General features: G+C 39.9%; 1 protein-coding gene across 3 annotated transcripts in view; it reads left to right on the top strand.

The window, feature by feature from the left end:
- Nucleotides 1-18,121, top strand: part of FRMD4A (FERM domain containing 4A) — a 307,366-nt gene that overhangs the window by 34,509 nt on the left and 254,736 nt on the right. The window contains exon 1 of one of the 3 annotated variants that reach the window (XM_044280103.1): nt 611-955. The exons of 1 other annotated variant lie outside the window; for it this stretch is intronic. In XM_044280103.1, coding sequence (XP_044136038.1) covers nt 773-955 — 183 coding nt within the window. In that variant the 5' untranslated portion in view covers nt 611-772. Of the gene's footprint in view, nt 1-610; nt 956-18,121 lie in introns of those variants that run through there. One more of the 3 variants, XM_044280097.1, reaches the window with a different exon arrangement.

Raw genomic sequence — 18,121 nt, 5'->3', positions numbered from 1 at the left:
TGCACACATTATTCCTGTGGCATCACTGTGTGCATTATCTCTGCGCTTTAGAAAAAAAAAAACATAATCATAGGCTACTCATATTCATTCTACCAAAGGTTGTCATGGGGGTGTGGGGCCCCATGCCAAGCTTGGCTATGGCGCACATGGGTCCTTGTTACACCTCTGACAACATGGATCTATGTAAATGCACTGTTGTACTATACATGTATGTCAACATTACAAGTATTTATAAAGGATACATAAAATATATTTATTTCTCATTCTTATAAATGACTAGGATTTGTATCATTCCCATTGTCTTCCGACAATGCAATGTTCCTGTCTATAGACCAGGTTTTCTTGTTTCACATCCCAAAGAAAAGCTGTATGCTGGATTTAACATTAATCACAGCACCAGATGGCGATGGTAAAGATATTTTTTTCACATGGTCATGTGATTTACTGTATCCAGAAAGCCAATGAAGCGCAGGGCGTACGGTCACATGACAGATGTTTAATAAGTCTGTTAGAGCTCTGATTAGACAAGTGACCTGGTTACCATCTGCAGCTAGAAGAAGTGACTTTGACATTTTTGGATCACGCTCCCTGGAAGCATTACTCCAGCCTAAGCAGTGCAAAGTATGCAAGGGGAACTGGAGGAAGTCAGAGATTTGCTTCTTAAAACATGCTTTTAGGCACTGTGTTTCTATTCCCCCTCCCACCCTCCAGACAAGCCACATCTTGATTCAGAAAAGGTCTCTAAAGTAAAAGCTGCTCAGTCATTTGATATATGAGGAATCTGGAGGAGCCTACAAGCTTTTGCACAGGAAGGGCTTCTCCAGCCTTTGTGCAAAGCCCCTGCGAAGAACCCAACACAGGGATGGTGCTGCAGACAGCCGTGACCCCGGGCAGGGCCCGCAGACTTTTCTTCAAAATACCATATGGATCACTGAGAAGGAGAAGCGGAGAACGGGTAAGTAAACTAGCAAAAAGTGCATGTAGAAGAGGGACATTATTCACCCTTTAGCTGCCTAATGTAACATTATGTAGTCCAGGAACCTATAATATTGCAAATTATTGTACATTAAATTACTTTGGAATAACGTGAACTAAAATTTAAATATTCAGCTAAAGAGATTATTAAGTTAATTAGTCTACAGGGAAAAAAAAACTTCTTTCGAAACTGCAAACGTTTCAAGTGAATATTATCATTGTGCAAAGATTTGTTTCAGTTGTGCAAAGCAATGAGGTTTGGGTTGAAAACCCAAGAACTTGAATAGATTTTTTTTGATTGTGTAGCGAATGGTTTGCCAGACTTGTTCTCATGGATTTGCAGAATTGTTTGTGAGGATATAGCAACTGTTTACTCTGTTACTGCAGACAGACATGGTGACAGGGAAGGTGATAGTGATGAAATCCTTGCAAGACAGATGTGTAAAGGAGAGGACATATCCACATGTTCTAAAATATACAGCAAAAGTGAAAATGTAGTCAGCACATGGACAGAAGGAGCTTGTCTGCATGCAGCAGAGCTCATTGCCTTGCTTGTGTATCGTCACTAAGTGATAATACCGTATGTGCAGTCCTGTGTAAAACCACAGAATGTGAGAGGATGATGAGTTGTACAGAATACTAAATTTATTGCTAGATAATTGGTAAATAATTTGTGCATAAGGGATGCTTACACTGTGCATACATGGTACGTGAAATCACTGAAATGTAAAGGCAGGCAATGGCGCTATGAAACGCAATGAAACATAATGATATTTATCTGTCATAAGCAATGTGTTTTCATGCTTTTTATGCTTTTTTCATTTTTGCTACAATGGCATTGCTGGCAGCAACATTTGATAATAAAAAAAACTCCCTCTGACCTTCATCCACTTTCTTTTGATATCAGACTCTCATTGTGTACACCAGACCTAGGTTGGGGTTTAATGTTACTAACGCTGGCGTTCCCATATTGTATGACATAAAAGAGATGTAAGGATTGCCGCAAGATACAAGCAGTGTTCAGTGTCCTCTCTTATTCCCTCCTAATAATATAACGAAGAAACTACAGCTACCAATGGACTGTTTCATGTGGTCATGTTATGTGCCACCTGTAAGATTCAAGGAGAAATATCTATCAGTCTGTCTATCTAGTATCTATCTATCTCATATCTATTTATTTATCTATCAAATAAAATAAGCTTTATTGGCAGGACTAAATCAATTTTAGCATTGCCAAAGCAAGTGGGAAATAATTAGGTAGGGTTGGGGGATGGGGCCACGTCCAGGGTGGGGATATAGGAGTCCATGGTTTATCAGGCTCCTCTCAGTCTATAGCAGGTAGTAATATATTGTGCTGCTGTGGCCGCTGTGTTCTCCTCTTCCACCAGCAGTATGGAGAGCCTTTCTTCCTCCTCCATGGAGGTGAAGTCTGGGCAGAGATCAGACAGTCTCCTGAAGTGAGAGTTTCTCACTACTGAGTATTTGGGGCACCATAAAACAGGAAGTGAGCCTCATCCTCCACGGCCTCCTGGCCTATCTATCTATCCATCCATCTATCTATCTCTATCTATCTATTATATATCTAGTGTCTATATATCTATTTATCTATATCATATTTATCTATCTATCTCATATCTATCTATCTATTTATCTAGTGTCTATATATCTATCTATCTCATATCTATCTAGCAAAAAGAAAAACTGCAGCACATCCGATGTGGTGAAAGAAAAAAGTGATCTTTTATTTATCGGCTTGATAACGGTCCCAGGAAGGGGACTGAAACATCGCACGGGTGAATAAAAGATCACTTTTTCTTTCACCACATCGGATGCGCTGCAGTTTTTCTTTTTGCTACATGTGTGGACGGCTGGTTGCATCTGTACCGCTGGCACTCCAGATTTCCATTACGGTTGGTGCTGCCTTGGACTTCTCTCTTATATCTATCTATCTATCTCATATCTGCACAGGTGATGGGGCCGGGGGGTTCTTTGCATACATCTCCTCCACCTTTTGCTTATTTCTAGGATATAATACTGATAGCCTGGCCATCAATATTTTAATAGTTGTGGGTCCAACCTCAAATCCCCACAAGTGAGAATAACATAGAGGCCAGGGCGCCAAGGTGTGCTTCTCTGCAGTACTGGACACAGCTGCAAAGAAATGCACAGTTAAGGGTCTGCAGTACTCCTGGAAGCGCCAGCGCCACTTCTTCCTCTGATTTGTAGGAGTACCTGGGGTAAGATCCACATGGACCGCACATTGATGTCTTTTCTGATTTGGCCATTACCTGTTCACACTTTTGGTCCATTGATGCGCTGATCAAAAGTTATAGTGAACAGAAGTAACAAGTTGGAGTGGGCGCTTATTTCATGATTTTCTGTGAGAAATGTGCTTTTTGGGGGAAATATATGTGTAATACTGTGTGCCATTCAATCTTTTTCTGATGGAGTTGGAAATTGAAGACACATGGAGGTACGGGCTAAACCCACAGCATTCTATGGGCACCATATTATTGATCCATACAACGCTGATCCACAATATGGCCATATGGCAGGTCTCATAAAGGCTCATGCACACAAACTTATGTTTTTCTTATTTTCCATTCCGTGCTGTTTTTTTTATTTTTTATTTGGGCCAATATGGGGATCCATTCACTTCAATGGGCCCGAATAAAAAACGTAATTTAATGTATGCATTCTGTTTCCGTATGTCCGCATGGCTGTTCCGCAAAAGAATAGAATATGTCCTATTATTGTCTGTATTAGGGACAAGGATAGGACGGTTCTATTATGGGCCGGACGATCCATTACACAAAATACGGAATGCACATGGCCGGTATCTGTGTTATGCGGATCCGCAATTGGGGGACTGCAAAACAGCCAACGATCATGTGCATGAGCCCTAAGGCTGACAACTCCATTGATTGCACTGGAGAGATCCAGGTCTTATCTCACACGATCAACACCTAATCCTATCGCCATGCTGCTGTGATTAAGTGCAAAGCCAGTTCTAAAGAACAGGGGTGATTATTGCAGAATTTGTGGGGCCATGCCCATATAAATGCCCAAAGTAAAGTTAAGTTTAAACACGTTGGATTTTATTATTGCAAATCCAACGTGAATTTTTCAAAGCTGAAAACTTCTATCTAACCAGTAGGCCTTTTTTGAAACCGCTGAAGTTCTCGTACATTCAGGAGGCGAGGATCTATCTCTTGCAGGTGGAGACAGGTTGTCAACAACTTCACTCGTCAGGACAGTATATTGAAATTGCACTGTGAGTTTTAGAGAATGACAAGAGTGTAAAGTAGTAGTCAGGAGCACAATGATCAGCCGGGTCATCAGACATCCATCTATTTTTTCATTTACTAGTTGTTCGAAATAATGGCACATTTATATTCTGTGACTAAAAAGTGCACAGACGGGAGGCAGCACCAGACACTGCGACTCTCAAGTTGGTCAGATTTCTATAGTAAAGGGGAGGTCAGCTATACACATAAGATGGCTGTTGGCCCAACCTTATCACTCCTGATCCCTTCGTATACAAGCCTGCTCAGCTCAGCTCAGCCAAGCTAGCATGTGTTCTCAGTAGGAAGACAGGGAAGAAGCCGCTAGCAGACTCTTCTGGCAGCAGCTTATCTTTCCAAGAGCATCAGAGAATCAGGCATTGGAAATCATCTTCTACATTAGATGGCCAGCCAATCCCACCAAGCCGACATATATCTAATGTGTATGGCCACCTTAATCCTTCCCCGGTCTCCTGTGACGTACTGCAACATGGCAAACAAGAGAGGCCAAACTAGTCCAATTACTAGCCTTCCCTGCCTTCCCTGCCTTTCTTTCTTTATATCTTATCTAATCTATTATCTATCTATCTATCCATTTCATACATATTTATTTTATTTATTTATTATACGCACTTATATGGCGCTACTATATTTCGCAGAGCTTTACAGACATTATCATCCAACTGTCCCCAATGGGGATCACAATCTAAGGTCCCTATCAGTATGTCTTTGGAGTACTTATCGATCATCTATCTATCTATATATCCATATCTTATCTATCTATTATCTATCTATCTCTTTATCTGTTTATCTTTTTACATTTCAAAACATTATCTATACATAACAGATAAAATCCATAAAGATATGCCATAGCTAAAGTGTATATAGGGCCCTAGGGGCAGGCAGGTAATACAGAGGGGTTCAAAGAAAATGACAGGGGAATCTCTATGTCACGTGCCTTATCCTCGACATAACACAATATCGCCTTTTACCAACTTTTTCCGTTAGATATTCACCAATTAAGTCTCAACTGAGTCTGGTACAGTTTCTTCAGTTAATAGTCTACATGTCATATACTATAGAGCGCAGTCAATACTGTAATGGATTCACCAAATTCTTATACAAGCTTTATATTAATCCCTCTCCTGAATCTGAAAAATAGGTCACAAACTGTCGGAACTGCTGTAGACTGAGCAGACAATGACCTAGCTGAAGGAGAAAACACGTGACGGCTGGCTGTTTTATTACACATAGACTAGAACGAGGAGGAGCGTTCTGCATGAAGCTGATGAAAGGCACTGATCGTCATGTACTATTCATTCCCAGCCCTCACTTTCCACATCATCCTCGCCTATCACTATCCATTGATGATATGGTACAAGCATCCAGAACCCCGGCTTCAATTTAGTTATCTGAAATTACCTTGCGAAGCCTCCCAGCTGGACACAATGTATTCCCAAGAATTACCTGAAGATATATAATATGTTCCTGAGAGAAATACATTAAAAGTTGAACAAATCAATCTTCACGGACATATGTGTAGGTCCCTTTGCCATTATATTCAGTATTTCTGCCTGTGCTCCAGCCGAGATGCAATTTCCATGGTTCTGCAGTGTATGACATATTATTACATACTGTATCTGCCTTGTTATCAAGAGATCTGTTCCTACACCAGTCTTTCACAGCTAGCATAATGGATAGTACATTTCTTTATTTGCTATGTATAGACACTCCCGACATCAATCTGACCTTCAGATACAAACCTGCAAAGGTTAAAGGGTTTTTTCAAGATTATGGCCCTTTTTTAACTAGCCCCTAATGTGGTACCTAATGGAAAAAAAAAACATGCTCTCTTGCTCCTGGCCACTCTGTTCCAGCACCCAGGCTGCAGTTGGCAATATTCCGGTCTCTGGTCTGTTTTCTGCTGGCTGGGGTACAGACAGGGTCACCTGCACCACTGCAGCCAATGACTGGCCTCAGTGGTGATGTGTACCTAAATGACATGCCACTGCTGGGTCATGTGCTACCTGGCGACACATCATCAATAAGGTCGGCCATTGGCTACAGCAACACAAATGACCTCATCCGTGCGCTTGCTAGAGGTAAAGAGGCGTGGAACTGGAAAATTACCAAAAGGAGCCAGGGCACTGAAATGGAGCAGCAGGGAGCAGGTGAGTTTGATTTTTTCAGTAGGTACCAAATGCTCCAGGAGTGCCTGGGGTTAAAAAGAGCCATAATCCCAGAAAACCCCTGTAAAAGTGGTATCAAGAAAATTAGATCACTATAGTATATAAGACATCTAATTTTCATCAAAGACATATAAGTTTAATTTGTAAGGCCTCGGCCCACCAAGATATTTCACTGTAGAGTCTTTGGCCAGTCCGCTCATGCCTTCATAGAACCATGAAAGTTCGGCTCTTACAACTATAATCTGATTGTTAAAATACAGCCTTCTGAAAGTGGCTTTAGGAATAAGGTGTCAAACAACACCTAACTCATAAAAAGGACATGTCACCTCTTCATGGAACTAAAACTGGCACCATACCTTACAGCTGGTTCTTCACTGGCTCCTGCACTTTATTTCTCTTCTAGACCCCTGCATTTGCCTACAATTGTTGCTGTTAGTTGCAGTGCCCAATAATAATGAATTGTCAGGTGGGTGGTCTCTAGTATTCATTGTCAATGGAACATCGCCTCAGTCATGGACACTTGGCCGTGGAGACTGCACACAATTGACTTGTATCATGCGCCAAAAATAATGGCACAGAAATGGTGTGGGGGTCTAGAAAAAAAGCACTGGAACTAGTGGAAAGGCATAGGTTGGAGACCATTCTCTAGAAGGTAGACAGTGAATTAAGAGTCATTTAGATGCCTCCACTATACAAGACGGTAACTGGGGTGTATCCTGGTGGAACAGGTGCAGGTACACAGTGTCTATGGATGCTGGTTCTTTGTGCAGATTATACAAATACAATCATTGCTCTTTATTGTGTCCTATTATGTACCCACTTGAAAACTGCTATGATCCTGGCTCCTTTATGAGTCTAATCCCATCTTTTGAGCGCTGTACTGAAAACTTAAGAAAGTATAAGTAATAATAACAGTTTCGTGGGAACATTTTGCAGCTGCGGGCGATGGCATCTTTTTGCCAGACGTGTGATAAAAATAGAAATCATTATCCCATAGACCCATTCATTGAGATTGGCTCATGAATCAGAAGGAACTAATGCATTTTAGGAGCACCAGAACTCCACTCCTCTGTATGTGGAGGGTCATTGTGTTATTCTCTCACTGTAAGTTTATCTTCCCTGCTATCACAAGGACGACTTTGATAGAAATTGAATAAAAAGTATGAACAAATTTTGTTATATAACATTTTTCCCTGCAGCAGTTATTAGACTGATTTAAGTACACAGGCCTTTTTCAAGACAATGGTCTTCATCCATTTATGTTATATTCGGTCTGTGACTCTTGGGGTGATAGCAGTATGTCAGAGTCAGTTCAGCTTAAAGAGAAACTTCCATCAGAACAGGGTATTTTTTTAAGCTCAATATTCCTAGAAGACAATTTTAAAGACGCTTTGACTGTTTTTCATTTTAGCAGTACAATGCTATTAAAATTACATACACAATACTGTCCTTCTGTAATACTCAAAGAGAAAAAAAACTCCTATATAGCTAAGTAACCCATTGTTTAATTTACTGGTGCTGTGAGAGAAATATGTTATCTGTGGGTACAATAGTACATTTGTAGAATTGGGATAACAGTATGTATTAGTAGAATTGGGATAACAGTTTTGTTCTCCTGATAGACCTTAATAAAAATGCCCACAGAAGAGCGTTACATTTATCAGTGTAATGTGTTATGCTCTAATTGAGTCACTCACCCCCTTCCATCTCTGGCCTTAGTGAATGGTCTGACTGAGAAAAAGGAGGAAATTAAAGAGTCAAGACAGAAATTAGAATACATGGGGTGATCTCAAAAAAATTATACCTGGAAAACTATCCACCTGTCTTTTGTACAAAATTACATAAAATAGTCACTAATAGGTCTTTAAAATGTGCCTTCAGGTTAGGGGTGCCTTACTAATCTGCATTTCCTCAAAGGGGACCTATCTGTTAACTTTTTTCTGTTTAAAGTTGCCCTAAGCTGTAAATATTTTTTTCAAACCCAAAACCAAACGCCAAGAAGAAAGCTAGCAAAAATGGTGGCCAAACATTTTAAATACCAGTTTACAAAATAGACATACACAAAAAAGTCTGCAGTGTGTTCTAAATTGTATTACCGATACTTATTGTTCCTTCCCGCCGAATTACACCCTGCACTATATTCCAGAGCTGCATTCACAATTCTCTTTTTTGCAACTGGAAACAATACGCTTGTCAACAGACACATTCTTAAAAACATATTTCTGATCTGACGTGCAGCTTTACAGCTAGTGTTTCTAGGCGTTCCTATCTGAATCACCAGAAAAAGTTCTGTGCAGCCATCAGAATTAGGAATGCAGACTCGAGATACATAATGTAATTTACAACACTAATCAATATTTGATGTACATCAAGTTATTTAAGTAAACCGTAAAATGGTGTTACAATGTCAACATTTCCTTCAAAGGAGTTTATCGAGTGTTAATACTGATGGACCTATAATCAGGATAGGTCATCAATATCTGATCGGTGGAGGTCTGACTTCCGGCCCCTCGCAAATCAGCCGTTTGAAGAAACTGTAAGCACCATGGCCTCTTTCTAGGCCAGTAACGTCATAGTCACAGCTCAGTCCCATTCAAGTGAATGGGACTGAGCTGTAATACTAAGCACAGCCACTATCCAATGGACAACGTAAGCTGCGGCCTGGTAAACTGCGAGGAGGCTGCAGCAATGACTGGAGCGCTACAGCCTCTTCAAAAGGGGCTGGATGTTGGAATGCAACCAGTCACATACTGATGGCTTATTCTGAGGGCAGGTCATCAGTATTAACCAGTTAGTGACCCCCCATACGCCTTTTTACAATGGTCACTAAGGGGCCTTAAACTGTGCCACCACCTTCTTACAGTGGCCCAGTCTAAGCACTACACGGCCCAGTGTAAGCACTGTTCTGGGCCATTTAACCCCTTAGATGTCATGGTCAATAGCGACCACATCATCTAAGCAGTATACAGAGCAAGTGGACTTCTGCTGTCTTTCATCAGGCATCCTGCAAATAACATTGCGGTATGCAGATGTCACTGCACAGCAGTGTAAAGCCTATTGAAGGGGCCTGAAGTGTGTCTTAGCAGACCGTGCCTCTGCAGCCTGCTGGTGACTGTCATTATAGCACTGACAGTAGAAATATTTCTCCTGTACTGCATAAGCTGTGCAAAAGAATTATAGAAGCTATCAAAAGATTGCCTACTGAAGTCCCCTTGTGGGACTATTAAATGATTAAAAAGGCTATATTAAATAAAAAATACACCTTTTTTTCCATTGAAAAAGACTGAATAAAAAGCCATCTAAACGTTTTATGTTCTCCAAAATGATGTTGATGAAAAAGTTTAACCACAAAAATCAAGCTCTCATACAGCTCCACAGAAAGAAAAATACAAAAATGTATGGGTTTTGGGATGTGGTAATGCAAAAACATTTTCTTTTCTTTTTAAAAAAAGGTTTTTTATTGTGCAAAAGTAGTAAACGTGAAAAAAAAAAAAAAAAAAAATATATATATATATATATATATATATATAGATATATATATTGTATCACTCTAATTGTAGTGACCCAGTAATTAAAGTTATGTTATTTATGCTGAAAAATGAATACATTAAAATATATAACATAAAAACTTAGTGGCAGTATCACGTTTTTTTTTTCCCATGTTCTCCCCAAAAAAAGAGTTAATAAAATAATCAGTAAGCTATGAGTACCCCAAAATTGTGCTATTCAAAACTGCAACTTGCCCCACAAAAAAACAAGCCCTCATATGACTACATTGATGGAAAAATAAGAAGTTATAGCCCTTGGAATGCGACAGTGAAAAAGTGAAGAAAAAGAAATGTTTGGTCATTATTAAGGCCCAAAGCAAATATTCAGAATACTCCTGCAAGAACCATTTTTACTAAGTTCTTAGATCTGTTTGTTTCCCTTTAATATAGGATACATCCTGGCACAGTCATGGATGGAGTTATTCCTGACCACATCTATAGATGGTGCAGACTACTCAGAATCATCTTTACAATAAGCAGTCATATGTATGCACTGATTATATGTATCGCTGATCTTGGACAGGTCAGTTGGCATTGGGAGCTGGGCTGAAGTGGCCTCTCTGGGAAAATGTGCATGCTTTTGGAGATAAGATAAAAATAATCCACCAAGATCTGATATTCATGAAAAAGTCACCAAACTCTGGCTTTAATGCAATCAGAGACAGTTTGAGTGTCAGAATATGGTATGGTGACTCTTGTACCAACAGCTGAACAGAAGAAAGGAGGAAAACCTAATTGGAAGTTGACAACACCTTCCAATTAGGTGTTGACAACACCTTTATGGGATTTTTGCCACCCATCAGTGCAGGGTTGGTTGGATGAGATGTATTAGATGCGGCTCAGAGAAGGTACTGTTTCTCAATGAAGAGACTTGAGACTTATTTTTTAGGTAATATTACATTGAAAAAAGGATGTAGATGACCTCATACCAGCCAAATCAGAGACACCCATCCGTAGACAGTACTGCACTGGTTCCCTGGATGAGAAGGCATCTCCGGACAGACGGTCACCTGCCCTGAAACAGTGTAGTCTACAGATGGTTGTCTCTGGTTTGGCTGGTATGAGATCATTTGCAGATTTTTCCCATGTACCATTGCCTGAAAAACAATTTTTTAAGGGATGTCTACTTAGATGTGTGTATGATTTTTATTTAATTTGGCTCTGAAAAATGCAATAATCTGGTGTCTGTGGCATGGCCTGGATTACAAGAATGTTGCTCTATTGTCATGAAGAAATGAATGAATTATAGCAATGCAGCTATTGGCCATGCTACAATAATAGACTCCAAAGTGTGTATGAATGGAAGATCATTAATAGCTTTACTATTTACAATGTTAATGGGCTCACTGGTTCACATTTTAATACTGGTTGGTTGGTTTGTTGTCTGATTGATTGTTCTGAGGACTGTGGTTCACCTCAAATTCTATCTTGTGCCAGTGATCTCTTCCAGGATCTGGATGTGCATAAATTTAGTTCTTGGATTTAGCCTGTAATCCAGGCTTTCTCACCCCATCCCAGTGTGACGTTGTGTAAGTCGCTGAATCTCCAGGGTTACTTCAGCATTATTGGATAAGAGTATTACTCTCCTTTTCACTGTTCCATATATTGCAGCTGCCACAGGGAAGAGCTTCTGCCATTTGTTTCTTATGTAAAGGCATCAGCTGACTAGGCATTTTTTAAAAATACAACTGCAAAAAAAAAAAAAAAAACAGGATAAAATATTATTTTTAGACTTTGTTTGATTCGTTTGGAAATGCAGATGCTATCATCAATATAATCAATATATACTATTGAAGTTCTTCAAAGCTTTATTTGTAATTATGGTAATTGAATTGATATCTGTAGTGAGAATCCACTGATTTGTGAAAATTCGAGGCAGCCTCTGATTTTTGCATAGATTTTTTTCACTATATGAGGATAGGGTTTTGAAAAAAACACATCTACTTGTATTATACAGTAAATTACTCCCACCACGTGTGAACATAGCCTAAACCAAGAAATACCTATTAGGGTCCATTCACACGTCCGTTGTTTCTTTCCTGATCTGTTCCGTTTTTTGCTGAACAGATCTGGACCAGATCTGGACCCATTTATTTCATTCATTTTCAATGGGTCCTCAAAAAAAATCTGACATTGTGCTGTCTGTTTTTTTTCAGGACCCATTGGTCCAGATCAGTTCAGCAAAAAACGGAACAGATCAGGAAACAAACAACGGACGTGTGACTAGACCCTTACATAATTATTGGTCAAACTTTCTAATTTTGGCGGTCCGTCTTGGGCATTCAAACTTCTATCTGGTGGCAGATTTTGGGATGAAAGAAGGATCGGGTTGTTGGATTTCTATATGTCCCATTCTTGTTTGTTGTACTCCTGTAACAGTCTCTGCTCCAGAAGCCAGGCAAAGAGGTAGGAGATCAGCTGTTCTTGCATGGAGCAGAAAGACAGCAGCTTGACTTGAGAGCCAATCAGGGAGATCTGAGCTTTACTTAAATCCTGCTCAATGACAGTTCATACTTTTACCCTGGTTCCTGTGCATGTGCTAGATTACTCTATGTAGCCTTCTGCTTGCTACTGTGTTTTGACCATGGACTGTTGTTCAACTGACAGCAATCACGTACACGGCCAGCTTTACAGAAAAGAGAAGGGGAGGGTAAAGCAATGCCAGACTTCCATTTTTATCAGCTCCATATATATATATATATATATATATATATATATTTATATTGAAATTGTGCTTACCTACCATTGACAGAGTCTCTGCCGCTGCAGTGAGATCCATGGTAAGATATGGCACCAATGAGAGGTTTCCAATAGTATATACTGTACCTGAATCAATTACTGATTGCTTGCTAGTTCTTTGCAGACCTTTTCTAAATGCATTTACACAATTAAGCTTAGACCATTTTCAGAAAGTTATCATGTATAACTTTGTTGTCATTATACTATAAAACAAGGCACGTGACTTTACAGTTATTTAGCAGAATTAAGAATTTAAGAGATACCGTACTTGCTTTGCTTACCCAATAAAAAAATGCTAAATGTAACTGATCTATCATTAAAAAATCTGATCTGTAAGCGGTTTCTTTGCAAATTGCTGCACTGCTCAGAGCATTAAGTAATGCAAGAGCAACCATGCAGTTAATTGAATTTACTGTAAACAGTACTGCAGCTATGCCACTGTGTAATAAATTGCTTTCCCTTTTTATGTATCCGTCAGTGAGATACTGACTTTACATGGACTTTTTGATTAAATTGGTGAAGCTGACTTCAGTTGTCCTATTCCTTATGGGTTTGGGCAGAACAAAATAATTTTACAGTAAATTTACTAGACAATTTCTTCTGATTGCACATATGGGGTTAAGCTGACAACTTGCTTTGAATGTTAGGAAATGTCTCCGAATATAGCATTCTGCTTTGCGCAGGTGCATGTTATGTGGAGAATGTTAGCTGACTTTATCCAAAATATAATAGTTGTATCATGGTAGCTGAATCCTTGTCTGTGATCACCGTGTGTAATCATTAATTGGTCATTATCATTGTGAATCTCTTATGCTAGCAATTTATTTACCGAAGGTAAATGAGATGAGGTAATCTAGAAATGGAGGTCCTGAATATATATGCCCTAATACTTATAAAGACTATAAAAATACAACAGTGGTACCTAAAGGTCAACAACAAAGACAGCCCTTTTACGGGGCCAGGGATGAGATGAATTATCAGAAATAAACATTTGTGTGGATGAGAGTTGCCAATAATTGACCCGCGTACTCCACCTGCCACCAATGGGGGATGTGCTGCCAGAAACATGTCAACTCTGCGGTGGCTTTCTCGGAGTGGCCTGTTGGGGTAGCTTGCAATACTGGCTTAAATGTAATAGTAAAGAGCCAATAATAACAATTATATTGATAAGTTAATGTTGATTTCAAACTAAAACATACAGTACTGTACAAAGGTTATAGGCTGATGTGGGAAAAATTCTGTAAAGTAAGAATACTTTCAAACATAGACTTGTTAATAGTTTATTTTTTATCAATTCACAAAATACAAAGTATTATGAACTAAAGAGAAATCGAAATCAAATAAATATTTGGTGTAACCATCCATCGGCTTCTTCTAGGAATACTTTCACACAGTTTTTGAAGGAACTCAGCAGGGAGGTTGTTCCAAACATCATGGAGAACTAACCACAGATCTTCTCTGGATGTAGGCTTGCTCAAATCTTTGTCTCTTCATGTAATCCCAGACAGACTATGCTAATGAGCCTCTAGGTGCTATGTGGGCATAAAATCAGCACCTAGAGGCTCCGTCTACTCACCCTTTATCCTGCCCAGGTCCCCTGTTCTGCCCGCCCCGCTCCTCTTGATTGATGCCACGGTTCGCAGCATCGCTTACGAAATCCCATGCCTGCGCCCTTCACTTTTGTATTCGGCGCAGGCGCAGTGAGTGAAGGCCGCTCTCCTGATGCCGGCTTCCTCACTGTAATGTAGTCTGCGCAGGCACAGTGAGGAATTCGGCACCAGGAGTGCATCATTCACTTACTGCGCCTGCGCCGAATACAGAAGTGAACGGTGCAGGCGCGGGATTTCGTGAGCGATGCTGCGAACCATGGCATCAATCAAGAGGAGCGGGGCGGGCAGAACAGGGGACCTGGGCGGGATAAAGGATGAGTAGACCGAGCCTCTGGGTGCTGATTTTATGCCCACATAGCACCTAGAGGCTCATTAGCAAATTATAAAAGTGCTAATTTTATCAGAACGGCTGCAGGGAGAAAGGTAAAAAACATACTGTTATGTAGTGCTGACATTAGCGCATCACTAATGTCAGTCAGCTACATAACAGTATTTCTGGTAGTAGAAACCCTTTAAGATCAGGGCTTTGTGGTGGCCATATTATCTCTTCCAGGACTCTTTGTTCTTCTTTACATTGAAGATAGCTCCAAATGACATTGGCTATATGTTTGGAGTCATTGCTCTGCTGGAGAATAAATGTAAACTACAAACACTTCTGATCTTTAAAGATTTCTTAATTTTTCCTTAACCGTTTACACAGTGTATATCAGTGAGGGTAAAGTAAGAAATCCATTCTTTACATTAAACAGACACAGCTGTATGGTTTACATTGAGGATCAGCTTATATTAACACAGTGAGGACATGGAAGCCTGGATTACAGACTGTCCATTATGACCTCTACGATATTCCTATAAATAATGATCTTCCACCATATATCAGGGGTTAAACTGAAAAAAATGTAGTACACTAGCGAGAATGTAGGTACAGATAGGGTGGAAACGAATGCATAGACATAGACTACTGTAGCCCAAAATATATATATATATTAGGGATTGACCGATTATCGGAAGTACCGATATTATCGCCCGATAGTAAGGATTTTGCACATTATCGGTATCGGCATCCAGCATTGCCGATATGATAATGCGTATAAAGCAAATGCTAGTGAGCGCTTATAGAAGCACTCACTAGTATGCATCAGGTGCTGGGAGCAGGGAAGAAGGGCAGCAAGCGCTTCCAATACTCACCCTCCCTGGTATTCTTTGATGGGGCCCGCGCTGCACTGTCCTGAACCCGTACAGCACCAGGACGTAGTGCGTGCACTATGACCTGACGCTGCACGCTGTCAGGTGACAGTGCAGCGCGGGCCAGACAACAAAGGGGAGCGAGATGCCGGACCAGGAGATGTAGAGGAGCCGTGGCGCAGGAGAGGTGAGGAGTTATTTTTTGTTTATTCATCTGAAGTCCGATAGGGGTTAAATATAGTCTGATCTGAGGTCTGATAGGGGTTAAAATAAAATCCGAGGTCTGTTGGGGTTAATTAAAGTCTGAGGTCTGATAGGGGTTAATTAAAGTCTGAGGTCTGATAGGGGTTAATAAAGTCAGTGAGAAGGGGGGGATGGTGTGGAAATTGGCATTTGGCACTAGTATATTATAAATGTAACTTATAAATTGACTACCAACTAAGGGCTTTATTAATTTATAATTTACCGTACATTTATAATATACTAGTGCCAAATGCAAATTTCCACCACCTCAGTGATATATATATTATGAGATATAAAATATCGGTATAAATTATCGGCTTGAAAGTTCACTGATTTATCAGTATCGGCTCTAAAAAATCAATATCGGTCAATCCCTAATACTGTGTATATATATATATATGTGTATATATATATATATATATATATATATATATATATATATATATATCCGTAGCCAGATAAATTTCAGCTTCACATGCTGCATTCATTCATCTCCCACATGCAAACTTCTGCATGTTGGCAAATATAATATAATGTAGCTCAATGCATATAACCTTTGTCATGCACTACCCACCTATATGCCAAGTAAATCTCCCAACATATGCGCCAATGTGCCTGTAATAACCACATGTATGACAAAGGGGTGTCACAAAGGACATATAGGAGGAAATCTTTCAGTCCCCCTATGCCTATTTTTAGCCTAAAAAGAGGTTGCAAAACCCTGGGTGGAGTGAGGTCTCTGAGCTGCTGTAGATTTAATTCTGGGCACAGACTGCCAGAGGAGTCCAATCAATAAATCAGGGCCTTCTTATTAAGAAAAAAGCCCAAAAATGTTTGCCCCAAATTAACACCTATCGTAGATCTGATTTGACTGTTAGCTTCAAATGCACCATATTCAATGTTCCTCACTTGGCACAAGTCACTCCAACAACTTTATTTAAACTGGAGTCAGAGGACAGTTTATTATTATGGCTGTGTCCTCACAGAGCATTCCTAAAAAGAAGCCAATCATCAGTATATTACTACCCAAGAGATACTTTCTACAACATTATTTGTACCCAATAACTAGTATTCTGCTGTAACGTCCTGCAAATGACCACCATCTCTACAAATGAGTGCCCTCTACATCTTGGACCAGCCATGCATGTAATACTGTATAATATGGTAGATTGCTAAGTCATTCCAGACGGGTGGACAACTCATGTAAACACTGTAATGACCACTTTTAGTGAATATCCAGAGTATCTGACACTGTGTAAGTACCTAATCTAAGGCACAAAAGCAAGCAAAAAAAATCACTACATGCAGCAGTACTTTGTCTGGAACAGTAGCAGAAACTATAATGGAAACCTAACTGAATCGATTATAATGAATGGGTTCCATCAGGCTCCGTTAGTGTCTGGAATATAAAAATGGAAATGTGCCTCAGATGTGATCTTAGCCTAACTTACAAATAGCTGAATAATATATTAGAAGTCTACACAGGTAGACAGCTAAGAAAATCATATTTCCAGCTCTTTAGTAAAAAGAACCTATCAAAATAATGCCAGACCGCTTTGGAATTAATCAATCACTTTATTAAATCACATTAAAACAGTGCAGTAAAGACATTGGCAGCACCACTGGAAGAAGGATCACCCCCCGGACTAAGGATCACCAAAGGCGTGTCGGTGTGTTGTTTGTATTGGTTCTTACAGAAGCTATGTATGTAGGCTGGTCTTCTAGGTTTACGTTCTTTACTAAGGAGACAATGTTCTGTGTTACAAATTGGTGCTGTCCTGGAAAAAATGTTAAACGAGGGTGGGGGGTGATCTAAACCATTAAGATATTCATTTTCTGTTTTCCAATTTCCTACAAAAAGCACAAATAGCCCATTGCAGTGTGTTTAGTACACCCCGCCTTGTCCTAGCATGCAGACATTTCTGTCAGCAGTCCATATTCTAGCTTATCTTGTGATTCCAGCATTTGCCATGTCCTACAGCTGCAGGTCTCATTGCTGGATCAGGATTGGGATGTTTTACTGGAATAATGTCAAGTGTCTCCGCAGCTTTAGTCCATTTAGGAAACAAGGCTCATACACAAAGGGATAAAAAACAGTTGTGTGTTGTCTTTAATGTCAAGAAGAAGAAAACGAGCAGAAATTAGTGGCTTTTTTTGTGAATAATGGCCAACGAGAGGAACGTTTTCAATAGTCTGACTGTTTAAAGCAACCACCAATATATGAATCATCAGATGTAAAAGGGCGTCCACCCTCCATTATGTTGGCTGTTGAGCCTGGATGTCTGACCAGATTATTCTACTGCATGAGGCACTCCCAGCAATACACCAAGCGTTCTCCTAACTTTATT

The sequence above is a fragment of the Bufo gargarizans genome, chromosome 2 (assembly GCF_014858855.1).
Source record: "Bufo gargarizans isolate SCDJY-AF-19 chromosome 2, ASM1485885v1, whole genome shotgun sequence".
In the NCBI taxonomy this organism is placed as follows: Eukaryota; Metazoa; Chordata; class Amphibia; order Anura; family Bufonidae; genus Bufo; species Bufo gargarizans.
Note: the sequence above shows the minus strand (reverse complement) of the source record. Positions and strands in the feature narration are given on the sequence as shown.